Below are 26,713 nucleotides of genomic sequence, written 5' to 3'. Positions count from 1 at the left end.
ATTAAACTCAGAGTTCCGGGCATACACAGCATCTGCTGACCAGCTTGCTGACCCATCCACCTCATATTTTGAGTCAGAGTTCCTTGCCCGGCCTGCTGCTGGCTGATTGGCTAGACTGATTGGCCAGCAAGTCCCAGGGATCCTCTTGTCTCTGACTGCCCAGCTCTGAAAGAGGACTGAAGCCTCCGCTTGGACAGCACTGACTGACTGAAGCATAGTAACCACTTACCACCTTCTGATACAATGCAGCTTTACATGTTGGAGGTGCACCCACACTGGGTGGCTCACAACCACCTGAATTACAGCTGGAGCAACACACACACACACACACACACACACACACACACACACACACACACACACCCCAAATAATAAAAATAAATTAAAAATAAATCTTTCGGGGGATTTTTTTTTTTGATTGTTGTTGGGTTTTTTTTTTTGAGACAAGGTTTCTCTGTGTGGCCTTGGCAGTCCTGGACTCGCTTTGTAGGCCAGCCTGGCCTCAAACTCACAGCGATCCACCTGCCTCTGTGCTGGGATTAAAGGCGTGCACCACCATGCCCAGCTTCGGGGATTGTTTTAAAAATATCTATTATTAGCTGGGCGGTGGTGGTGCACATCTGTAATCCCAGCACTTGGGAAGGCAGAGGCAGGTGGATCGCCGTGAGTTCCAGGCCAGCCTGGTCTACAAAGTGAGTCCAGGACAGCCAAGGCTACACAGAGAGACCCTATTAGGAAAACAAAAAACAAAAACAAACAAAAAAGCCCCAAACCCATTAATTAATTGCTGGCTTTTGAAACAGCTTCTCTCTATGAGATCCTGGCTATCCCAGAACTCTCTTTGTAGACCAGGGTGGCTGCAAACTCACAGAGATCCACCTGCTTCTCTTTACAGAGTGCTGGGCTTGAAAGCAAGCATCACCACACGTGGCAAACCTTATTTATTGTATGTGTATGGATGTTTCATCTCATGTATGTCTGTGCATCATGTATACCTGGTGCCTGAGAAGGTCAGTTACCCACAGAGCCACACATCTCTCGACCTAATTTTTTTTTCCCTTAAAGCACCTTGTATCATATACAGCTCAGGTAAACCTGGCGACCTTTTCTCTTTGTTTACCAGCTTCCTTCTGAAGGTCACCTGGCCCTCAGACAAGTATTTTGCACATGTTTGCCAAATAAAGTGTGTATTGATTTCAGACAGGATTTGGAGGATTGACTCTCACTGTGTTTCACCCTAATTAACACTCTTTGTATGGGCTTCGGATCCCTGCATTCCATAAAGGTTTTCCCCAGCTGGGAGATGTTTACGTCCCTCTTGGAAGGTCTTTTCTTACTTTATCACATTATCCCCAGAATCTGCCACCAGCTGTCGACTGTGGCACATGCGCAGTAAAGCATTCTCTGTCCCTAAAGCCTCCACCTTTCCCTTTTGCTCCCAACAAGGGCTAAGCTCCGCCTTCTTCATGGGTCAGCAGAAATCCCCAGATCTCTGACCCGCGGCTCACTGGGGACTTTGCATGTCTCTTGTCATTGTAGCCTTTTAAGAAGGGGTTTCTACTTTGGCCTCTTTTCGGTCACCCCGAAACTCACATAAACACCATTACTCTTGGCATTTTTATGTGGACACGCCACAGGTGCTACCCTCACCCATCCAAAATATCTTTAAAAGAGTCCTGAAAAAAGAGGTCAGCAGGTACATAAACTTTGACTATTTAATGATTAAAAAACAAGATGCCAGGCCACAGATATTAGATGAAGAAGTTTATTAGATGAGCATGGGGAGAGAAGGAAGGGGGACATCCCAGAAAGAGAGAAAGAGAGAGACAGAGACCGGAAGATAGGATGAGAGAGGAGGAGGGAGAGAAGAGGTGAGAGACAGAGAGAGAGAGAGAGAGAGAGAGAGAGAGAGAGAGAGAGAGACAGAGACAGAGACAGAGACAGAGACAGAGACAGAGACAGAGACTTTTATCATCTTGGGTAGGGCCATGCCCAGTGGCAGGTAGGCAAAGACATCACAGGTAAACAGACTGGGGCAGAATCCTGAATCCTAACAGACTATACAAGTTATTTGGGCCAGGCATGGTGGTGCACACCTTTAATCCCAGCACTCGGGAGGCAGAGGCAGGTGGATTGATGTGAGTTCGAGGCCAGCCTGGTTTAGAAAGTGAGTCCAGGGCAGCCAAGGCTACACAGAGAAACCCTGTCTCAAAAAACCAAAACCAACCAAACAAAAATAAATAAAAACAAGTTATTTGTCCTCCATAGACAGCCACCATCCATCATGTTTCTGCAAAATCATGTTGTTGTTATCGTTATCATTATCATCATCATCATCATCATCATCATCATCATCATCATCATCCATATTGGGATCACTTACGAAAGAAAGCTAAAAATGAACGATCACAAATCATTTTGTCAAAATGGAAAGGAACAAAAATCTCAGGCCGAGGCCAGCATACAAAGGCTGGAGTTAGGGATGTGAAGCCAGCGGGAGTCTAGCACAGGGCCTTGCAGTGGATCTGGAAGTCAGGGAGGGAAACGCCCTCCGTGTCTCCTGCAACTTGTGGGAGAGAAGTGAGGCAGGCTCCTTTTCCTCCAACACTGCGAGTTTACGCTAAAAATGGGCACAAAAATGGATGAGCCAGGATGCGGTCAACAGGCACTGCGAGAGGCAAAATGTTTCCCACACCAGCTGCAAAGAGTGCACGACACTGCCCTGTAACCTTATCGATTACATTAACATATCTAAAGAAAGAATGTGTCAGTCAGAAAGGGGATTTGGTGAGGAGGAACTGAGAGTGGGAAGGAGGACTTAGGCAGTGTGATTCTCGGGGAGGGGGTGGGGGGGGGGGAGAAAGGCCTTGATGTCCCTAATGGAGGGTAGAGCAAGTGTTCTTTAGCACCCACAGGCAGAGGTCACCCGCTTCCCCCTCAGTACTCCTGCAAGGATGAAGTATGCTGATTCCCTTCCATTTAGAGACGTCCAACTTAAAATGAGTTTAGCACATGAACACTGTGTGGTGTATCCCTCACTCGCTTAGGAGTTCTGATAATGTGACTTTACACTCCTACATCCCACAAGCTCTGAGATGTCTGGCACTAACTTCAGCCCCCTCAGTAGACCATGGGCCCCTAAACCATGACAAATTCACCGAGGGAACGAAGCGGGGGCTTCCCACATACGTGGCCGGATGACAGTACCTCTCCGTATTCCCTCCAGACTCTCTAGCCCAGTTGAGAACACACTCGAGGGACCACTGCCCATCCTCTATGCACGTTAAGTCGATCCATCGCAGTCAGTACAGTGCCCTTTTGACTTGCCCTTTACTACATAAAGGAGGGAGGTAAAGCTTAGAGGACCACATCACCAGTTGGTGGCCAGGCCAGAGGTGAACCTTTTATGCCAAGTTAAAGCTAACTGGCAAAGGCTCTGCTAGAAATAACTGAAATGGCATGCCATCGATGGCATATCTAGAAGCTTCTAGGCAGGCAACATGGAACCCTTCCCTTTAGGACACTTATGACCAGAGTCCCTGCAGACACATCAGGGTGTGTACTCCAGTGTCACCCTTCACCAGTGATACTGTTCTCAGGCTGGGGGCTAGGACAAATGGGAGTGAAACCTTCAACCCTTGGAAGGAAGGAAGGAAGGAAGGAAGGAAGGAAGGAAGGAAGGAAGGAAGGGGTCTACAGTCCTAAGCCTTTCTACCCATCTGAAAACTCAGCCACCATGTTTGAAATGGCTGTGTGCTTCATTTCAATCTTTTTTTTAAAAATCCATTACATTTATTTACGTATCTGCTGTGATGGTGTGCATGCATGCATGGGGGGGGGGCGGCGGGGGTGTCAGGGAATCACTAGCAAGAGTCTGTTCTTTACTTCATCACTCTGTCAAGGAAAAAAAAAAGAATGCAAGAAGCCTTTCCCAAAAAAAAGGCTCCATCACTCTTAAGATGTCCAAACAAGAGGAATCTAGCAGTTTTTCAGCCCTGAGTTGTACGCATAGCTAACAAAATGTCACCTAAATTAGCTCTAAATCAATCTCTTTAGGTCCAGAACCCAGGACTGCTTAGAGCACCAGCCACACCTGGGTTGTGTCAGTATTCACCAAACCTAGACTTTAACAAGGACGCTGAAGCAAGCCAAAATTAACCTGGAAACTGGGAGAGTTTTGAGACAAAGTACCTAAATGTCTTCACTCCACTTCCTGTCCCAAGCCACAGCCCGGGCAAGAAGAAAGGAAAAGAAAAATCTGTGAAGCCTGGCATGGTGGTCCAAGCCTTTAGTCCCAGCACCCAGGAGGCAGAGGCAGAAGGGTCCCTACGAGTTTGAGGCCTGCCTGGTCTACAAAGTGAGTCCGGGCCAGCCAAGGCTACACAGAGAAACCCTGTCTGGAAAAACAACATCACGGCTGGAGAGATGGCTCAGAGGTTAAGAGCACTGTCTGTTCTTTCAGAGATCCCTGAGTTCAATTCCCAGCAACCACATGGTGGCTCACAACCATCTATAAAGTGATCTGATGTCCTCTTCTGGCCTGCAGGTATACATGCATACAGAGCACTCATATATTATATAAATAAATATTTTAAAAGGAAGAAAAATAGAAAGAAAAACCTGCATAAAACAGCACCTCCCCCACAAAGACAACGTTCAAGATAAGTCCCACGCCATGTCAGGCGGGACAGTGAGGTGTTAGAAGGGAGAGGGTTGGGGTGCCAGACCCCACTTACCTACGCACCACCAGCCGGAGGGTCTTGTAGGACCCTTTCACCAGGGAGACAGCCTCCCTCCTGGAACTGCTCAGTGCCACCTCATTGATGCGCACGACTTCATCCCCCGCTTGCAGTCTGGAGCTCACCGAATCGGCTTTCCCTCCTTCTTCGATCTGCTCAGAGAGATGAGAGAGAGAGAGAGAGCCACAGTGACCTTGTGTGCAGTCTGGGGTAAAGTCCCCTGTCCTGAACCATGCCTGAACAGATGCAGAACATGGCAGACCAGCTGCATCCATGCCCCTTTGCACCCAGGCAAAGTGTAATCTTTAAGAAGTAAATGGCTGGGGGCTGGAGAGATGGCTCAGCGGTTGAGAGTACTGACTGCTCTTCCAAAGGACCCGGGTTCAATTCCCAGCACCCACATGGCAGCTCACAACTGTCTGTAACTCCAAGATCTGACACCCTCATACAGACATATATGTAGGCAAAACACCAATGCACATTTAAAGAAGAAGAAGAAGAAGAAGAAGAAGAAGAAGAAGAAGAAGAAAGAAAGAAAGAAAGAAAGAAAGAAAAGGGCTGGCCTCTCTTTCCTTGTGTTCTCTGGCACCTGTAATCCTGACTTCCCACGGAGGGCTCTCACAAAGATGAGCTGAATGGAGGAAGGCAGTTCCCACACGGAGGCCACTAACACAGGGCCCTCTGAACACCCTCTTCCCCTCTTCAAATCCACTTGGGGCTTCTGTTTTATTTCTTTAGAAAGTGAGGTGGGTTGTTGTTGTTGTCATTGTTCCACGGTCTCATGTAGCCCAGGCTGGCTTTTAATCTGCTATGTAACTAAGAGAGTGACCTTAGACTGGTGACTCTCTGGTTTCCACTTCCTGAGTGCTGGGATGCATAAGTGCGCACTGCCCAGCTGCTGACACATTTATGATATAGTTATAGAGAGGGAGAATAATGCACCAACGGTATGAGTCCCAGCCCTGCTTATTCATGTAACTCTGAGGAAATCACTGCAACTCAGTGTTGTGAATTGCAGGTGTTTTGTTTTGTATTGTTTTGTTTAACAAAAATGCTTCTTTACTTTACATGCCCTGTCAAGCTGTACAGAGAAGACTTACAGTGAGTGGCTACCCTGAGCCACACAGATAAACTCCAGGAGAACTGAGCTCTCTGTTCTCTAAGCTTCTGCCTGCTCTACGCTGCACACTTGCGAGGGGCCGTAGTGAGATCCGCTGTGTGAACTATGAACCGCAGGTCCTGGCCTATTGTGAAACACCTAAACTGGAAACCACCGTTTTCATAAGCCACACAGCGTGAAGACACTGCCACTCAAAACAGGCTATCATCTCAGTTATCGGCTGCATGACATTCATGAGCGGAGGTGTCACACTCGCTCTATTTAGTCCTCTTGTGTTGACGGCCATTTTCTCCTAGTAAACTTCTGTACCGGCCTGGAGATCCAGTGCAGCCCTCACATACCAAATAGTCTACCCAAGGCCCCTTAGCTGCCGCAGCGGGCCATAGTGATCAAGAGCTGAGGCAGACAAGGCGGCCTATTTCTCAGTAGCTGTGTGCCTTTGAATGTGTGGCTTTGAACATGTTTCTTTTCTTTCTTTCTTTCTTTTTTTTTTTCTGGTTTTTCGAGACAGTGTTTCTCTGTGTAGCCTAGGCTGTCCTGAACTCACTTTGTAGACCAGGCTGGCCTCAAACTCACAGGGATCCACCTGCCTCTGCCTCCCGAGTGCTGGGATTACAGGCGTGCGCCACTATGCCCGGCTGAACATGTTTCTTAGCCTTCCTGTGCCTCAGTTTCCTCATCTAAATGATAATACTTATCACACATATAGTAGAAAGTAAATGAGCTCGTGCTTAGCCGAATGCTTTAACAGGCCTGGCACACAGTGCATGCTCCTGAAACTCAGGTACAGTTACCAACCATTGTTCCCATACAAGGTCAAGCTCCATTTCCTCCAAAGCTGTCCAGGCTCCTTCACCTCTGTATTCTGCACATGAAGACAATCCCTCAGGTTGAGAGTGTAGCTCAGTAGCAGAGCGTTTGTCCTGCATTCAAATGGCCCTGGCTTTGGTTTCCAGCACCAAAGAGAGAAAAACAACAAAAGTAATGCCCCCCTTCCCCCACTTTCAGAGAACCAACAAAGAAAATAATACGTAAACAGAATATAACACTGAAATAATTTACTTCGTTTTTAATGGTTTATTTATGCTTACATGCATTGGTATTTTGCCTGCACGTATATCTGTGTGAGGGTGTCAGATCTCCTGGAACTGGTGTTACAGATATTTGTGAGTGTCATGTGGGTGCTGGGAATTGAACCTGGGTCTTCTGGAAGAGCTGCCAGTACTCTTAACTGCTGAGCCATCTCTCTCCAGCCCCCAAATAATTTACTTCTTTATACAACCTTGACATAATGCCATATTTCCCACCTGATCTCTCAGCAGTTATGTATATCTATGTCTGTTAGGTGTCCACAGGCTCACCCTCCCCAGCTTGAACTGTGTGACCCCTTTGAAGGCAGGAGCCAATCAGGACTGCACTTGTATTTAGGTCAGAATGTAGGACTTCTTCAGAAAGCTTTAACAAACCCCTGAGCAGGTAGATAAAAGATGGACACAAGGACACAAGGATCAGGCTCTGCCTGGATGCAGGTTGTGGAATTGATTTCTGACTGCATTACTCATCAACAATTTGAGCAAAATGAACCCTGGGCAATGGTCAGTGGAGTGTATGAAGAAGGAAATCTAGTTATAGAATCAGTATCAGATGAGTCGATAAAGACAATACAGGCTGCATACACAATGGCGTCACTCAGCCGTGAAGAAGAACAGAATTATGTCATTTTCAGGTAAATGGAGGCCATCCTGTTCCAGGTTCAGAAAGATGAATATCACACACTTTTTCTCATGTGGGGAATTTCAAGCTTTTTAAGGGGCTATTTTGGAAGACAGGGAAAGGGGTCAGTTAGGGTAACAGAGAGTAAATAAGATCAAAGTACATCACGTGCATATAAAAGTAATACAGAACAAAGGATCCAGGAGCTGGTACACTCATAATCCCACTACTCAGGAAGCTGAGTCAGGAGGATGACCCCGAGTCAGGATCACCCCAAGTCTGAGGCCAACCAGGGCATTCAGCACTATGCCCTGAGCTTTGCCTAAAATTCCAGTGACAGCAAAATAAACCTTTATTTTCTCTAAGAAAGAAGAGGAGAAGGAAGCCCAATGCCAAGTTTCCTCCCTGTGCACATGTGACCGAGATGAAAGCAAATGTTAGAAGGAAGTTGTCTACTTCTTTTTTGTCCTTTTTTTGACTTTTCAGTGCTGGGGAATGGGACCCAGGGGACTAAGATATATTCCAAGCGTCTTCCTCACTTTTTATATTTACAGGGTTCCTCAGAAATTCTTCACTATTCACTACACTTTCAGGTTTATTTTATTTTATTTCGTTTTTTGAGACAGGGTCTCTATGTGTTAGCCTTGGCTGTCCTGGACTCGCTTTGTAGACCAGGCTGGCCTCGAACTCACACATTCAGGTTTAACCTGCTCGCTTTTTATTGTTTTTTAAGCTGTTAACTTACTTATTTACTTACTTACTTACTTATTTTGTTTTTTTGAGACAGGGTTTCTCTGCGTAGCCTTGGCTGTCCGGGACTCTCTTTGTAGACCAGGCTGGACTCGAACTCACAACGATCTGCCTGCCTCTGCCTCCTGAGTGCTAGGATTAAAGGCGTGGGCCACCACCGCCCGGCAACTTTTTTTTATCTTTTGAGACAGGATCTCCCAGATCTCAGGATGTCCTTAGACCCAAGGGTGACATTAAACTTTTGACCCTCCCTTCTCCCTCCTCTCTCTCACCAGAGCTAGGATTACAGTGTGTACCACTGTGCCACTTGTATGGTGCTGGGTATCTAGCCCAGCGTTGCCCGCATGCTACACAAGCGCTCGACAACTGAGCTACATCTCCAAGTCCCCGAATGCTTACCTTAAGGTGTTTTTACGTTTTAGATTTATTGTATTGCTTTATGTACGTTGGTGTTTTTGCCTTCATGATGTGTGCACACACTGTGCGTGCATGGGGCCTGGAAAGGTCAGCTTCCCTGAGACCGGAGTTACAGATGTGAGACACCATGAGGGTACTGGGAATCAAATCCGGGTACTTACAGCTGAGCCATCTCTCCAGCCACCATCCCCCCGCCCCCCCCACGCACTTCCTTTTGAAAAGTTAATTAACATCTTAGTTTATGAGCCTGGAAAAGTAGCGGCTGAGATAATGTTTTGAAATGGCATTTCTTGGGCAGCTACTTTGTGAGAGCTTTTGTTTTATGTTGCTGGCAATGAACCCAGAGGTTCTTGTCTTGTTACTAGGTTAAGTCCCAACCGGGCTTCCTGCTTTGATTCTCCAGGACCGCCGCCGCACAGTCTCTCAGAGGGTTACAATGTGTTAAGGTTTTAATTATGACTGGATACTTTCAGGTCTTTGTTCCAACACGGACTTTCTGTACAGTCCTCCGCTTCTAGGCTTCTAGCTCTCTATTCTGTTTGTGTTTCTCTTCTATCACAGGGAGTTCTTACTAACCCAGACCGACCTGGTCGGTCCATCTCTACCCACTCCTCCAATGGACAGCTCCTGCCCATCTTGGGTCAAGCCTCAGTCTCTCCCTTTTTTTCTCCATCTTTCTGATCATGCCCCATTTCCTGGTTTTAAACTCCTGAGGTCAGAAAGTTAAGGGGGTGGGGGTGGGGAGAAAAGACTTATCCTTTTACCCCTTTGACTTGTCCTACTTTTTTTCTTTTTTTCTTTTTTTTTAGCATCTAAAATTTCCAGGCACTCTTCTAGACCCAGGGAAGTAGCCTGTACTCTCTCCTCTTTCCTGGAACTTACATTCTAGAATATTTTTGGTATGGTTCACATCTTTGTACTTAACTTTAAAATGCTGGTGCCAGAGGCAGCACAGTGAAAAACAAGACTGGATTTTTCTCTTATCTTAAGGGCACTTCAACTGCTCCATGTAAACAACTCTTCCTGGGAGGTCAGGCGATTTCTAGGAAAGGGAGGAGTCTGGGAAGACTGCCTGGTGCAGGGATCTAGCCAGGACTGTAACCCCAAAGGAGAGCATTTCATCCAATAGGCCTACCCTGGGTTTTGAATGAGCCCGTATCTACCACATTTCAGCCATTCAGGTTAAATAAGGCTGATGTTTGTCTGACGGTGCCTTAGGACACTCACAGTTCCTCCTTTGCTGGCTCTTCAGCTGCCTGTTCACTCCTTAACTCCTTGTCAGTGGACTCGAAGATAGTTGATGACTTGGTTATAAGTCATCAACTATCTTGGGCAGAACAGAGCTGTGACTGATTGTATCGATAGTCTCTGTTTGTCACAACAAATGATAAAGTGCACTGTTGAGGTGACAAACTGCTATCAGACAAGTCAGCTTCAATGTATTAAAGCGAATTAAATGTACAGATCTTAAGTTTATGGAATTACTTTTTTTTTAAAAAAATGTGTTTTGTCGGGCATGGTGGCATATGCCTTTAATCTCAGCACTCAGGAGGCAGAGGCAGGTAGATCGCTATGAGTTCAAGGCCAGCCTGGTCTACAAAGTGAGTCCAGGGCAGCCAAGGCTACCCAGAGAGATCCTGTCTCAAAACACCAAAAACAAAACAAAACAAACAAACAAACAAACAAACAAACCAAAACAAAAAGATTTGTTTTTAATTTTAAATACGTGTGTGTGTATGTGTGTGTGTGTGTGTGTGTGTGTGTGTGTGTGTGTGTGTGTGTGTGTGTGTTGGTGTGCAGGTGACTGCTGGCCCTGAAGGGGCCTAGAGGCATATGATCCCCCTTGGGCTAGAGTTACAGGTACTTGGGCGCCACCTGACTGGGCTGCTGGGAACCCTGGTCCTCCGGAAGAACAATCCACAGCTGAACCACCCAGCCATCTCCCCGAGCCCTCAAGCCCACGTCATTATTTACAGTCCACCTAAATTCCCTGCCATAACATCAAAAAAGAATATTTACAACAATGAACAGCATTCGTCTTGAACTAGTCATCAAAGGGAATAAATAGTCCCTCTAACTCCATGCCCTGTGGAGACCGTCAGTCAACAAGATTGGGAGGGTGGGGAATTTATTATTTTAACCTTTGCACTGATGCTTTGGCAGCTACCAAGGTCACTGGCATTCTTTATCCAGATTTACCTGCAGAGAATTTACTTACTCCAGGAACGTGATTGACAACAGGTTAAATAGCTTCAGGTAACACCTGGCAAAGCTGACTGGGCTATCCCTAGGCCAATAAAGGAGGTACATAGGCATACGTTGGAGCCCCCAACATAAACGTGCTTTTATTCCTCCTCTGATATCCTAAGTTTATCTGTACCTATAGAAGTAAGCTGAATTGATTTAAATGACCTTTTCAAATTGCATTGATTTATTTGCGTGTGTATGTGGGGTGGGGAGAGGTGTGTGTTGGAGGAGTTTGGGGAGTCAGGTCTCTCCTTTGGTGATATAGATGCCTCAGTGTTGCCTCAGGGCGCAGAATGGAAGGCTTTACGCCCAGTCACCATCTTTATCATTATGTCCAAGCGGGAAGAGGCATTTCCTAGCTACCCCTCTATAGCTGTCATTTCCCCTGCAGTGCTGGAGATGGTACCCAGGGCCTTGCAGCTGCTACTCAGGAGCCCTACCGCTGAGCTATATCACCAACACCCTGCATCTTCCTCCCCAGCTGCATTTCCCCTTAGCACTTATCCATGACCAGCACTTAATATGTATGTACATTTTTAACATTTATGTACATACACATTCATATAGATAGGTACATATGTACATGGCATGGCGTGTGTGTAGGTCAGAGAATAACTTTTGGGAGCCAGTTCTTCCCTTCTACCATGTGAGATTCAGGGCAAATACCTTTAAAAAAAAAAACTATTAAGCCATCTCACCGGTCCCATGACCTACAATATCTCTCTCTCTCTCTCTGAGAACTTTGACATACGCCTATTTTTATTTATTTATTTTTTTTACTTATGCCTGTCTTAATTTGTTCCCGGTGGCCTGAACAGTGCAGGGATGAAGATTGGTACCCAATATTCATCATCTAGAGGAGCAGAATATCACTGCCATAGCGACCAGGTGTTGGGTGCCGCATATTCCAATAATGGTACTGTATCAACTTGGTTATCCCAAGGTCTCTGTAAGGTTACCATAATCACTCGGCTTGTAATAATAAATTTACAGAACAGAATACTGATGCTCCGAGCAGTGAAGCTGCTTACTCGTAGCTGCTCATTAGTAAAAGTAAAGAGCTGCAAGTGGAATTCCAGACGGATTTCAAACCCTACATCCTCCGGTCTGCTGCCTCTGAGAACTCCCCCAGATCTTGGTCCCAGACTTCTTCCCTTGCCAATCTAATCCCTCAAGTGCCCAAGAAACCCGACACTCTCTACATTTCTGTGTTCTGATCCTTCTCTTTCATGGATGCTAAGAACTGGGAACCTATTATATAGGCTTATGGGTCTAACAACATAAAAAAGCAAGGAGGTACACACTGCCTGAGGGTGGGGGAAGGTGGCGACACAAAACTGAACACCTTTTGCTTAATCTCATCTCTTATCCGGGTGTTAATTAGAATCCAGCTCATCCTGCAGGGGGCTGTCACACGCATCTAAACTTGAGGGATTCCTTCCCTCACAATCCTTTCCAGCAGAGCGCCATGGGAGCGCTCCAGGGAGGGAGGGGTAGCTCGCTAAAGCAACGTTCACACTGTGTAACAGAGAGTTTGCTGCTTTTTTGTGATTTGAGAGCAAGTGTGTCCTCTGTTAAAAGCAATAACTGTATTAAAGCGACAAGCAAAATAGAGGAAGAGTAAAACGATGACAGATTTTGTGTTTTGAATGTGAAATGCCCCACCCCACAAAGGGCTCACGTGGTGAGGTTTTTGGGAGGGTGGATCCCTTTTAGGAGGTGGAGCCTCATTGAAGGAAGTGGATGTCTGGAGGCGGGTCTTCCGGGCTTTTAGCCCGGCCGCACTTTCTGTAAACTCCCAACTTCCGACCTTGGTACCTGGCTGCTTTGCCTACTTGCTTCCACACCTTCCTCAACTTGAGGGCTGTATCCCCCTCACACTGTTAGTCAAAATAAACTTTTCTTTCCTTAAGTTGCTTCTTGTCGGGCATTTGGACATAGTAACAAGCAAAGTTATGTATAGTATTTAGCAGATAAAATAATAAATTAAGACTGCCATGGTGGCACACGCTTTAAGTCCCAGTCCTCGGGAGGCAGAGGCAGGCAGATTGCCATGAGTTCGAGGCCAGCTTGATCTACAAAACGAGTCCAGGACAGCCAAGGCGAACACAGAGAGACCCTGTCTTGAAAAATCAAGAATAAGTAAATAAAATAACAACAACAACAACAACAATAACAATAAAACAAATAAATCAAGAACCCTTTGACTGTTTTGAATACTACTTATAACTCTCTGGGAGTCACAACCCACTGGAAATTCTTGGTTTTGACCTGTACCTAAAGTGTGGACAATGAAATAAATACAAAGTTCCGGGGCTGGAGAGATGGCTCAGAGGTTAAAAGTACTAACTGCTCTTTCAGAGGACCCAGGTTCAATTCCCAGCAACCACACGGCAGCTCACAACTGTCTGTAACTTCAAGATCTGACACCTTCACACAGACATACATGCAGGTGAAACACAAATGCACATACAATAAAAATAAAAAGAAGAAAGAAAGAACAAAGTTCCTCCCAGGATCTGTACCTGGCTCCCATGTTCTATGAAATGACACAGGACAACAAACAGAAGCAGTCTGGGCATGTAGTGGTGCTGTCATGGTACACCCATCACCCACCTCTCATCCAGTGTTGGGTCATTACGTTTCCTTCTTGATTGTTTGTTTTCCTCATTATCCGTGGTATGCCTTGTGGGTCAGGACAGCTGGCTAGGATTCATGAATCCTATACGCTAATCCCAACTCTGTCCTCCTGTTCCAAGGTCCCGGATGGCCCTCGCCTCTCCAAGCCATGGCTAGTGTCTGTTCTGTGCTATGGGACACTATAAAGTTCTACAGGTTTGTTAGATTGGAATAAATGTGTACTGCTTAGCATGTGTGATGGTTTGAAAAAGAACGGCTCCCAAAGGCTCGTAGCTTTGAATGCTTGATCATCAGGGAGTGGCACTATTTGGAAGGTGTGGTCTTACTGGTGTGTAGGCTTTGAGGTGTCAAAAGCCCATACCAAGCCCAGACCGTCTTTCCCTCTCTTGATCAAGATGTGGCTCTGAGGGCTGGAGAGATGGCTCAGAAGTTAAAGGCACTAAACAGTTCCTCCACAGGTCTGGAGTTCAATTCCCAGTAACCACATGGTGGCTCACAAGCATTTATAATGTGATCTGATGCCCTCTTCTGGTGGGCAGGTGTATGTGCAGACAGAGCACTAAATAATAATAAATAAATCTTTTTTTTTTTTAAAGGATGTGGTTCTGAGCTACTTCTCCAGCCTCATGTCTCCCTGTGTACTGACATGTTTCTTGCTATGATAAGGGACTAAGTCTCTGAAACTGTAAGTTAGCCCTCAATTAAATGCTTATTGTATAAGAGTTGCCTTGGTCATGGTGTCTTTTCACAGCAATAGAACAGTGAGTAAGATAGTATGAAAAATCATGCAAAAATTTGCTTTTGTTACGTTTACGATAAGAGGCATATTATACTCTCCTAAATTTTTTGTTGTTATTGTTGGTTTTTTGTTTTTTGTTTTTGTTTTGTTTTGTTTTTCCCAGACAGGGTTTCTCTGGGCATCCTTGGCTTGGCTGTCCTGGACTCACTTTGTAGATCAGGCTGGCCTCGAACTCACAGCTCTCCCACTGGCTACTGGGATTAAACTTGTGCGCCACCACTGCCCAGCTACTCTCCTAAATTTAATAATCTAGATAGGAAACAAAAGAAACGGGGCAGAGGCAGCACAGCGCATAAAGACTAGAAGCTCTGAGTTCAGACCAGCACAGGGTGGGTTCCCTCTCCCTCTTGGGTGGCTGGCTTCTTTTATGAATGTGCATTTTCTTACCCTAAGTATAGGACCACAAGACAAACCACACGTGAGGCAAGTGGATTGCTGTGAGTTCGAGGGCCAGCCTGGTCCACAAAGCGAGTCCAGGATTGCCAGCATTACATAAGGAAACTTTGTCTCAAAAACCAAAACCAAAACCAAAAATACAACAACAGCAAAACAAAACAAAACAAAAACAGAAACAAAACAGAGCAGGGGTTCCCTAGGCACACTTCATGGACTGCACAATCCTGTGGTTCAGTCAGCTCTACGGTCCTCTGACCATTGTCACCACAAGAATGCACATGCTAGCATCCGGGGCCACCCAGGGGAAGGGATTGACAGAGAGGCACAGAGGTTATTTTCCTAAAGTTTCAGACTGGGAGTTAACTTGACTTATAAAGGCACAGGAGGCAGTCTCGCCTTCATAAGGTACTTTTTATCTCTCAGAGAGGGCCCGGGATGGGAGGTCACACAACAACACCCACACGGAACATCTGACAAGCCAGGCTGAAGTCCTTGATTTTCTTTTCACTAAGAGGAAAGACGGGGGGGGGGGGGGGGGAGTGCCGGGGGGGGGAGTGCGGGGGGGGGGGAACAAAGATGGCGGACAAGGAGCTTCACCAGGGCAGCCTTGCCCACACAGCGTCCCTCCCTACAGAAAGGGCGGAGACTCCAGCATCTCTAAGATGATTGGTTCCAATAAAACCAGTTGGGGGTGATTAGAAAGTTGAGCGCTCAGTGTGCGTCTCCATTTGTTTATTTATCCTCCTCACGTCACAACAGAATTGAGGCAATTCAAAAGAACAGAGGAAGCAGCTGAGGGAATGTGAGCAAGATGAAAAACATAATAAAGTAAGAAGCAAGGATACAGTCCACGGATGGGGAATTTTCATCACCCACCTGGGTATTCATTAGTCATGTATTATTGGCACAGGGCTCTGTGCCGGGGCGGGGGCGGCCTCTCTCAGAAATATTCACAACGGAGGAAAGCAGCTGTGAACCACCCACTCCTCAGGCCCTGGTGTCCAGCTCCACGTCCGGCAGTCCCACCGTGGTCAGCTTGGATGTGGGATGGCAGACAGTACAGCAAGCAAACGAAATGCAAACCCATGGTTGCTACCCCACGATGTAATTATCCAATGGTACAGTTAAGTCCATACCAATGGCATAGTTAACTTGAAGAATATCCTTCCAAGAAGGCAAAACACAAAAGATAAAACATGATCTTAAAAGTTTGTAAAGGAGTCAGGACGGGGCCTGGAGAGATGGCTCAGAGGTTAAGAGTACCGACTGCTCTACCAGAGCTCCTGAGTTCAATTCCCAGCAACCCACACGGTGGATCACAGCCATCTATAATGTGATTTAATGCCTTCATCTGGCCTGCAGATGTGCAAGCAGGCAGAGCAGTGTATACATAATAAGAAGTAAATAAATCTTAAAAAAAAAAGTCAGGATGGAAAATAACCATCCTTGTTTATTATTTTGAGGGTTATCCCAGGGTTGCAATTTAAATTTGTTGTTGTTACTATTATTATTATTATTATTATTATTATTATTTTTTTTTTTTTTTTTTTTTTTTTTTTTACTGAGTAAAGTTATTTGCATAGATGTTTATTTTGATTTTGATTTTTCTACTTTCTATCATTTGAGATCACATTTTGGCTTCAGCCTTTTGTTTTGTTTCATTTTTTGTTTTTTGAGACAGGGTCTCGCTGTGTAGCCTTGGCTGTCATGGACTCACTTTGTAGACCAGGCTGGCCTCGACTCACAGCGACCCACCCACCTCTGCCCCCCCCCCCCCCCCCAGGGCTGGGATTAAAGGTGTGTGCCACCATACCCGGTTTTTGGACCCAGTCTTAAAGCAAAATTCTTTAGACAAGCTGTGGCACTAGCTTCCTGGAGGACATAGGTAGCACATCTTTGGCTCTGGAGAGAGCCTCCTGGAGACAACACATAGTTATAAAGCAGTGATGAACTGTGCAGCACAGGGGATGTACATTCAAGGTGGCCACTGGGGAAGCCTTGAGCCCCAGGAGCCACTAAGAAGGCAGAGGTGGTTCTTCTCAAACACTTTGTGCTTGTTTTAACAGTGTCAAACACTATATATCTGATGAACCCAGTGGTGCCATTTGTGTTGTTCACTAAGAATTCCTGAGGTTGAGTATGATGGCACAGGTCCAGGATCCCAGGCACTCTGGAAGCTAAGGTAGGAAGTCTGCAAGGCTGGACTACTAAGTGACACTGTCTTTTTTTTTTTTTTTTTCTTTTTCGAGACAGGGTTTCTCTGTGTAGCCTTGGCCATCCTGGACTCACTTTGTAGACCAGGCTGGCCTCGAACTCACAGTGATCCGCCTGCCTCTTCCTCCTGAGTGCTGGGATTAAAGGTGTGCGCCACCACGCCCGGCAACACTGTCTTAAATTACAAAAAAAAAAAAAAAAAAAAAAAAAAAAAAAAATATATATATATATATATATATATATATATATATATATACTTTTATATATAAGCTGGGGTTATAAGTCAGTTGTAGAGTGTTTAAGTAAGCAAAAGAGTTCCCAGCTTACCACTTTGTCTGGGGCTGGAGGCCTTGCAGTTGGGTGGGTCAAGGAAGCCATTTCTGGATGTCTTTTGAACAGGAAACCATGTCGCCTCCACTTTTTTTCCTTTGGCACAGTGACCAACAGTGCTGGAGAGGCTGACTAACAAGGTGAGCTGCCCTCCTGCAGGCTTGCCATGGACATAAAAAATGAGCAAGAAGCAGGAGGTGGGGAGACAGCTCCTCAGGTAAAGTGCTTGTTGTGAAAGTGTGAGGGCCCCAGTTCAGGTCCCCAGCCCTCATGAAAAGGCCGGGTGCACCCCGTGGGCGACTTGTAATTCCAGCACTGGGAAGGCTGAGGCAAGGGATCCTAGGAGCAAGCTGGCGCCTGGACTGGGGCTAACAGTGAGCACTGGGTTCTACTGGGAGATCCTGCCTCAGTGAATAAAGCAGAGAGCAATCAAGGAAGAAACTGAATGACCGCCTTTGGCTTCCACATGCGCTTGTGTGCATATGCATGTGTGCATGTGTGTGTACATATGTATCTCTACACACATACACTACCACACATATGTGAACACACACATATACGCATAACACACTCAAGCACATGAAAACAAAACAAATGAGCAAGAGATAAACCTGTGTTAAAGTGGATGAGACTCATTTTTTTTCCCATTCAGACAGAAGCCTATAGTATGATAAAAGTAAAGGTATTTATTTCTGTTTTATAACTATTCCTGAAGTCTTAGCGTGTCTATTCCATGTTCCTAAAAAAAAGACCTTCTGTATTAGCCTAGTTTGCTCATAGCATTTCCAGTCTTCCCTGTAATACTATGTATCTATCCCTAGGCCAGCTATTATTATTAAATGGGCAAAATATATAGAACACAGAAGCCAGACAGGGTGGTAAACATTCTTGTAATCCTAGCACTTGGGAAGCTGAGGCACAAAAAAAAAAAAAAAAAAAAAAAAAAGCTGAGTTTGAGGCAGCCAGGACCACAGAGTGACTGCCATGGCAACCAGGGCTACATAACCAGACCCTTTCTCACAACAAATCAGTACAAAAAGAAGCAAAGGAAGAGACCATCTTAGGAGCCACAGCAGCAGAACTTGGTTCTTTGGGAAGGAAATAAAATCTGTAAGTTGCACATATATTTCATGTTTTATATGCCTATAGTATATATTATAAAGCAAACTACTTTTTTTTCCTCTTCCGAGACACAGTTTCTCTGTGTAGCCTTGGCTGCCCTGGACTCGCTTTGTAGATCAGGCTGGCCTGGAACTCACAGCAATCCGCCTGCCTCTGCCTCCTGAGTGCTGGAATTAAAGAAAGGCGTGCGCCACCACCGCCCAACTTATTTTCTTTTTCAAGACAGGGTTCTCTGTGTAATAGCCTTAGCTGTCATGGAACTCACTTGTAGACCAGGCTGGCCTTGAATTCACAGAGATCGGCCTGCCTCTGCTTTCCAAGTGCTAGGATTAACGGAGTATGCCACCACTGCCCAGCCCTACCTTTTTTTTTTTTTTTAAAGACAAGGCTGGCTTCAAACTCACAGAGATTCACCTGCCAATGCCTCCCCACTAGACTGTTGAAATTAAAAGTGCCACCATTCCTGGCTCTAATTCCTGGCTCTTAATATTAATATTGGTCTGCTGCTTGAGTGAGTGAGTGAGTGAGTGAGTGAGTGTCTCACTTTGTAGCTTTGGATAACCAGGAGCTCTCTATGCAGACTAGGTTGGCCTTGAATTCAGAAATCTGAGTTCTATCTCCAGGTGCTGGGATTAAAGGTGTGCGCCATCATACATGGCTTAATATTAATATTGGAACTTGGCTTGCAATAGGCAGGAACGTCATGTGACAGGAGTGTCTACTGATGCCCTGGTCTCCAAGGAAATGGCCTCTTTGTCTCTGCAAAAGAATTCTCACAGGTGGTTGAGTTACAAGGAAATGGGGTAATAAAACTCCCAAGGGTACCTCAGGCCTGACAAAGATAACAATAGTCATCTTCTATTAGTCATCACCTCATCACCGAGAGCCCCCAATATTTACAAGCTGTAGGAGACTCCAGAGGCCAGAAAGGTACAGGGTGCACCAGCTGGCAAAAGGCTTTCTGTCTCTCTGAAGTCCCTAACAATGATTTGTTTACTTACCATCTCTCAGAGGCCACATGGCGGTTAGATTTTATAGCCAGATGGTCGGGTTCAAATCCTCCCCCAGGCCGAGAAGTCATGTGACCTTCAACAAGTTATTTGATCTCTCTGACCTGTTCCCCTAACATGAGATAAAACTAGCAACACTTCACAGAATTGTTAAGAGCATAAGGTCCAGGAATGCATGGAAGGCATGCAGAAAAACATGCCCAGTAAACATTCAGAACATTCAGTCATTCATATTTTCTTCCATAAATCAGGAACACAAATAACTTTTCTATACCCCACAGTAAAAGATCAAAAATATTTTATGAAACACTTGAGTTTTTTGTTTTTTGATTTTGGCTAAGCAAAGACTCAATCACTGAACCACACCAATTTAAAAACACACACACACACACACACACACACACACACACACACACACACAGAACCAGCTCAATTTAAAACAAAATGAAAAGACCCCAAACCATTGAGAAATGTTATAAGGTATAGTAAAATAAGTAATTACAGTGTCTCTCTGTCAGTTTGGGAAACAGCTCAATCATTTTAACCGTAACTAGAAGAGCATGTCTGATCAGACATGGTCCCCGGCAGTGCAGGCACGTGGGGGAAACAGCAGGAGATGTGACAGAGGCAAGGAAGAACAAGGAGGAGAAGGCACAGTGGCTACACTGTCAGGACATCGAGAATCCATTCTCACCAGCATATATGAGTATTTTGTCAACCACAAAACTAAGACCAACAGTCTTAAATTTGTTGTCTGAGCTGGCTACTTTTTTCCCCCATTTTTTTTAAAGACAGGGTTTCTCTGTGTAGCCTTGGCTGTCTTGGACTTGCTTTGTAGATCAGGCTGGCCTCGAACTCACAGCGATCCACCTGCCTCTGCCTCCCGAGTGCTGGGACTACGCCGGGCAGTGGAGCTGGCTACTTTTATGCCAGCTTGACCCAAGCTAGAGCCATTTGGGAAGAAGGAGCCTCAGCTGAGAAAACGGCCCCACCTGTTGGCCTGTGGCAAAGACTGTGACCCATTTTCTTGACTAATGACTGATGGTTGATGTGGTAGGCTAGCTCCCGTGGCTGATGGATCTGGGTCCTATAAGAAAGTGGGTTGAGCCGGGCGTGACGGCACACACCTTTAGTCCCAGCACTCAGGAGGCAGAGGCAGGTGGATCGCTGTGAGTTCAAGGCCACTTTGGTCTACAGAACGAGTCCAGGACAGCCAAGGCTAACAGAGAGAGACCCTGTTTTGAAAAACCAAAACCAAAAACAACAACAAAAGAAAGAAAGAAAGAAAGATGGGTTGAGCAAGCCATGAGGAAAAAGCGTGGGCGCCCGTCTCTAGGTCCTTGTCTGGAGTTCCTGTCTTAGATTCCCCGGATGAAGGATTGTAAATTGTAAGCCAAATAAACCCCTTCCTCTCCAAGTTGGTTTTGGTCATGTTGTTTTATCGCAGCAATAGAAACTCTAAGACAACACCTATATTGACAGAGTTATAAATAGCAGAGCCAAAATTCAAACTCAGACTTAGACCTGAAGCCAAAGTGTCTCATAACACCCCCCCCCCCAATTCGAGTCTAAACAGGCAGCCCTTTCACAAATCGAGGCAGGTGCTTCCGTAAATAAACAATGGCAGCCACTATGCCGACCATGGTGGGTGGAAAGTTGCAGATAGACCAGCACAGCCCTCCCACTACCTTTCCGGCAACAGATCCTGGTAAAACTGCTGGAAATGAAGTCATTATTCAGTCTCTGGACCGCCAAGGTCATCAAAGTCCTCCGCACCACACCCAGCATCATCTACAGAGAGGACTTCATGCATAGACAGTTGTGACCGCAACAGAACAAATGCACACTGCGTGGATAGACAAGAAGAGGAAATAAATAGTAGGCTCCAAGTCTTTAAGAGGAACTTTGAGCTGGGCGTGGTGGCCCCACCACGCCTTTAATCCCAGCACTTGGGAGGCAGAGGCAGGCGGATCGCTGTGTGTTCGAGGCCAGCCTGGTCTAAAAAACGAGTCCGAAAAAAAGAATATCTTTGAGTCCTTCACAAGGCCCAAATTCCAGACTTCTCTCTAACCCCACCCTGGCTTTGAACTTCCTGCTACAGAATCTTCCCCTCCCCCACCCTCCTCTCACCCCAACCCCACATGCTAGGCTTCCCTGTGGTACCCACAAACCCTCAGGTCCTCCTCATGCCATGGAGACTTTTCTCTCCAGGCTCACTGGCAGATTTATTGCCTCCTGCTGCCATCTTGGTTCCCACGACCTACGTAACCTAGCTGCTGGCTGTCTTCCTCCGCTCCCTGACAAGGCATCTTTTTTTTTTTTAAGATTTATTTGTAATTATGTATACAGTGTTCTGCCTGCACGTGCACCTGCAGGGTAGAAGAGGGCATCAGATCACATTATAGATGGCTATGAGCCACCATGTGGTTGCTGGGAATTGAACTCAGGACCTCTGGGAGAGCAGGGGGTGCTCTTCACCGCTGAGCCATCTCTCCAGCCCCTGCCAAGGCATCTTAGCTACTCACTTCCAAGGTCAGGCTCTGGACACCACCAACACGCTGTCCTCATCTTAACTTCCAAAGTTTCTCCGACCACCTCCTCTTACCCTGGCTTGTGTTAATTGTTGACAGCTTTATGATAGACGCTGTGCCTGTACGTCTTCACAGGCTGCCACCCCACCTTCCCACTGCTGCCAGCTCCACACAAGTCTACTTAAAATCACTTAATTTTAATGTGTATGTGTGATGTGTCTGCACGTCTGCATATGCACCACACATGCCCCGTGCTTCAGAGGTCAGGAGAGGGTGTCGGACCCCTTGGAAGTAGAGTTAAAGGCAGGTGTGAGCCACCATGTGGATGCTTGGAAGAGCAGTCAGTGCTCTTAACTGCTGAGCCGTCTCTCCAGCCCCGCCCCCTTAAAAAAAAGATCTATTTACTTACTTTTATGTAATGAGTGCTGTATCTGCATGTACACCTGCATGCCAGAAGAGGGCGCCCGATCCTTTTATAGATAGATGATCATGAGCCACCCAGTGGTGGCTGGCAATTGAACTCTGGACTGCTGGAAGAGCAGACAGTGCTCTTAACCACTGAGCCATCTCTTCAGCGCTCAAGTCTACTTTTCTATCTTTATAAGCTTGCCTAGTCAGGATATTTTGTCATATAGTACATGGCCTTTTGTGGCTGGCTTTTTTCACTTAGCACAATAGTTTCAAGGCTCACCCAAACTTTAGCACAAACTGCTTTTTACTATTAAGCAGTATTCTGTGCATAGATATAGGCATTTGGCTTGTTTCTAATTTGTGGACTCTGCTGAAAAAAATATTCTGCTCTAAAACTACGGGGGGGGGGGGGGAGTGGCTGGAGAGATGGCTCAGCGGTTAAGAGCACTGACTGCTCTTCCAGAGGTCATGAGTTCAATTCCCAGTAACGACATGGTGGCTCACAACCATCTATAATGTGATCTGATGCCCTCCTCTAGTCTGCAGATGTACATGTAGGCAGAGCTCTGTATACATAATAATAAATATATAAATCTTTAAATAAAAAAAAAACTACCAGAGGGGACTGACTTTAAGAAGCATGCATTTTTTGTTTTTTTGTTTTTCGAGACAGAGTCTCTCTGTGTTAGCCTTGGCTGTCCTGGACACACTTTATAGACCAGGCTGGCCTCAAACTCACAGTGATCCGCCTGCCTCTGCCTCCCGAGTGTTGGAATTAAAGGCATGCATCACCACTGCCTGGCCAGAACTCATGATCTTGTGGTAGGAAGCACACGCTCTCTTCTGGTGTGTAGCTGTACATTCAAACAAGAACACTAGATAAATAATAAACAGATCTTTAAAAAAAAAAAAGAGTGCACTTGCACTCACTCTCTTGGATATCCCCTGGCCTGTTTAATCTCTGAATAAAACAGGATGCCAACCCCTGCCCCTCCATTACCCTCCTTGAGACTTCGTACTTTTCATGTGCTTCTGTTAAATGATGTGAGTCCATCGTGGGACTCAATAACCTGTCTCCCATCCAGCCTACACCATTGGATCTCTCTTCTTTCTTCTCTGGTCCACTAGAAAAAGTAACTGCTTGGTATTTAACAACAACAACAACAACCCTAGCCAGAATAAGTGGTGTGGTGATTTGAATAAGACTATTTAAACTACCTGAGAAGGAATAGGAGATGTGACCTTGTTGGATTGGGTGTGGTCTTGTTGGAGTAGGTGTGGCCTTGCCCAAGGAAGTATGTAACTGGGGGTAGGCTTTGAGGTTTCAAGAGCCCAAGACAGGCCCAGTGGCTCTCTCTTCCTGCTGACTACAACCCTGGATGCAGAACTCTAAGCTACTTCTCCAGAGCCATGTCCACCTGCATGCTGCCATGCTTCCGGCATTGATGATAGTGGCCTAAACCTCTGGAACTGCAAACAAGCCCCAATCCTTATTAAGAAGTGTTGTGGTCAGGGTGCTTCTTCCCAGCAATGGAACACTAAGACAGGAGGGAAATGTATTTGTTAATGCTACTATGTCTTGTAGTACTAAGAAAGAAAGTAAGCCGGGCGTGGTGGCGCATGCCTTTAATCCCAGCACTCGGGAGGCAGAGGCAGGCGGATCGCTGTGAGTTCGAGGCCAGCCTGGTCTACAAAGTGAGTCCAGGACAGCCAAGGTAACACAGAGAAACCCTGTCTCAAAAAACCAAAAAAAAAAAAAAAAAAAAAAAAAAAAACCAAAAAAAAAAGAAAGAAAGAAAAAAAGAAAAACCCAAAAAAATAAAAACAAAACAAAAAGAGAGAGAGAGAGAGAGAGAGAGAGAGAGAGAGAGAGAAAGAAGAAGAAGTAAAAGGGAACCAGTCAGAAGAGAGAAAAAAATGCTAGAAAGATGTAAGAATGGACATGGCTAGACATTTTTCCAGAATGGGAAAGAAACTTGCAATGCCAGAGCAAGTCACAAAAGCTGAGTTCTAGGAGGCACGTGGCAGCTGAGACTTGGATGTGTGAAACAAGATTTATTTCAGAGTATCTGGATTTGGGGGCTAGAGAGTTAAGAGCACTGGCTGCTGTTTCAGAAGATGTGGGTTCAATTCCCAGCACCTACATGGCAGCTCTTAAAGATCTGTAACTCCAGGCTCAGGAAATCTGACAGCCCTTTTCTGGCCTCCCCTAGCACTGCAAATATGTGGTGCACAAGCATATATTTATGCAATATATCTGCACACATAAAATAAAATGGAAGAAAAATTACATATTTGGGTTTTGCCTAAGCTTTATATAAATATTGCACAGTAGCTAAAAGTACCAGTATGGTGTAGCTGACCTTCTGGATGTTCAATAACCATACTTGGAGGCCTATACTAATAGACACAGAGGGATTAAAAGAGGCAATTTTTGTCTCTTGCTCTCCAAGATCAACTAGGTTCCAGAGGACTGAGGGATATCTCCTAAAATGTCCTATATCCCTAGTGAGTCACCTGTCTTCTTGTTCAGGGAGGCCATGGAAACCCTGCCAAGTGAACTCTAACCAGTGTCCATTCCACAAAGAGGAAGGTAACCCAGAGGGAAAAAAAAAAAATTCCTCCACCATGCTCCCAAGTGAAGCCATACCCTGGCTATGGTATCAGCCTGACACAAGCTTTAGTCCCATGAGAGGGCAGAATCTCAACTGAGAAAATGTCTCTGTAAGATCAGGCCGCAGGCAAGCCTGCAGCACATTTTCTACATAGAGTAATTACAGCCATTGCAGCTACAATCAAATTAATCATCCTTTTCCCAACCAGAAGCACATTGCTGTTTGTGTACTTATTCCTGACAGTTCTGCTTGTGTTTCCTTTGCTTTACAATGTCTACAAGTCAGATAAGTCTGTGCTATGTCAATTACTTTTCTGTTGCTGTGCTAAAATACTATGACTAAGGCAGCTTATAGAAGACGGTTTGGAGCCTGGCGGTGGTGGCGCACACCTTTAATCCCAGCACGTGGGAGGCAGAAGAAGGTGGATCTTTGTGAGTTTGAGGCCAGCCTGGTCTACAAAATGAGTCCAGGACACTCAAGGCTACACAGAGACAGAGAAACCCTGTCTTGGAAAACCAAAAAAAAAAAAAAAAAAAAAAAAAAAAAAAGAAAGAAAGAAAGAAATAGAAGACAATTTGTTTTGGCTAATGGCTCCAGAGGCTTAGAGTCCATAATGGTGGGGACAACATGGCTGCAAGAGGCAGATATGGCCAGAGCAGGAAGCTGAGAGCTCGTATCTTCAAGCCACAGGCACAAAACAGAGAGAGAGAGAGAGAGAGAGAGAGAGAGAGAGAGAGAGAGAGAGAGAGAGAGGAGAGAATTGGATGGACAAGGTTATTCATCTTACATCTCACCCCTAATGATATACTTTCTTCAGCAAGGCTGTACCTCCTAAACTTTCCCAAACAGCACCACCAAATGGAGAACAAGTATTCAAATATCTGAGCCTATGGGAGACATTCTCACGTAAACCATTCCATATGGCAAACACCACCACCAAACAGCTATAAAACTGACTTCCAGATCTTCATCGTGAAAGTGTTCAATCTATTTTAATGTTAGCACTGGCGTTGTTAATCTCTGGACCTTGTGTACGCAACTGCTGTCTTAATTTTACTTATTCTTGTTTACAGTTGACTCATACTCAGATGGTCTCAGGACAACCTAATTCTATCTATCTGAGTCCCCTTTATCACCCTCCAAGGCCTGGAAGTCAGTGCAAGTAGAAACCCTAAATCTCTCTATACCCCCAATGTCACCTGGAAGCAGTCATATTAGCTTGATGTTGATATCTTAGATGATTTTAGGGTCCCAATTCTTGAGGGGAGAATATTAGGTAGCTAGACAGATATTAGCAGGCTTGAAGACTATTGTAGAAGAAGCCCCTTCTTCATAGCATCTTTCTCCTTCAAAATTTCCTGTATCAAGAACCCCTTAGAATGTTAGCCAGGCCCTTGTCATTTTGAGAAGTTGTTCAATTTTGGTAAAATAGTGACGAGTTCCCAAAACTCTAGCAATTAACATTCCAGAACTAAAGCCTAGATCCTGCTGGACTCCATCCTTGCACACCTCCGATAATGCTGACCATAAGAGATGTTTATTAGTTACCTGACATTCTCTTTTGTTTGTTTTGTTTTTCGAGACAGGGTTTCTCTGTGTAGCCTTGGCTGTCCTGGACTCGCTTTGTAGACCAGGCTGGCCTCGAACTCACAGCAATCT

At 45.5% G+C, this 26,713-nt stretch overlaps 1 protein-coding gene across 1 annotated transcript in view; it reads right to left on the bottom strand.

Annotated features, from left to right (window-relative positions):
- Window positions 1–26,713, bottom strand: part of SHROOM3 (shroom family member 3) — a 297,712-nt gene that overhangs the window by 190,070 nt on the left and 80,929 nt on the right. The window contains exon 2 of the mRNA XM_084760167.1: window positions 4,737–4,891. Coding sequence (XP_084616293.1) covers window positions 4,737–4,891 — 155 coding nt within the window. The remainder of the gene's footprint in view (window positions 1–4,736; window positions 4,892–26,713) is intronic.

Source organism: Acomys minous, assembly GCF_964271855.1.
Source record: "Acomys minous genome assembly, chromosome: 15".
Classification (NCBI taxonomy): domain Eukaryota; kingdom Metazoa; phylum Chordata; class Mammalia; order Rodentia; family Muridae; genus Acomys; species Acomys minous.
This window is presented reverse-complemented; position numbering and strand designations above follow the sequence as displayed.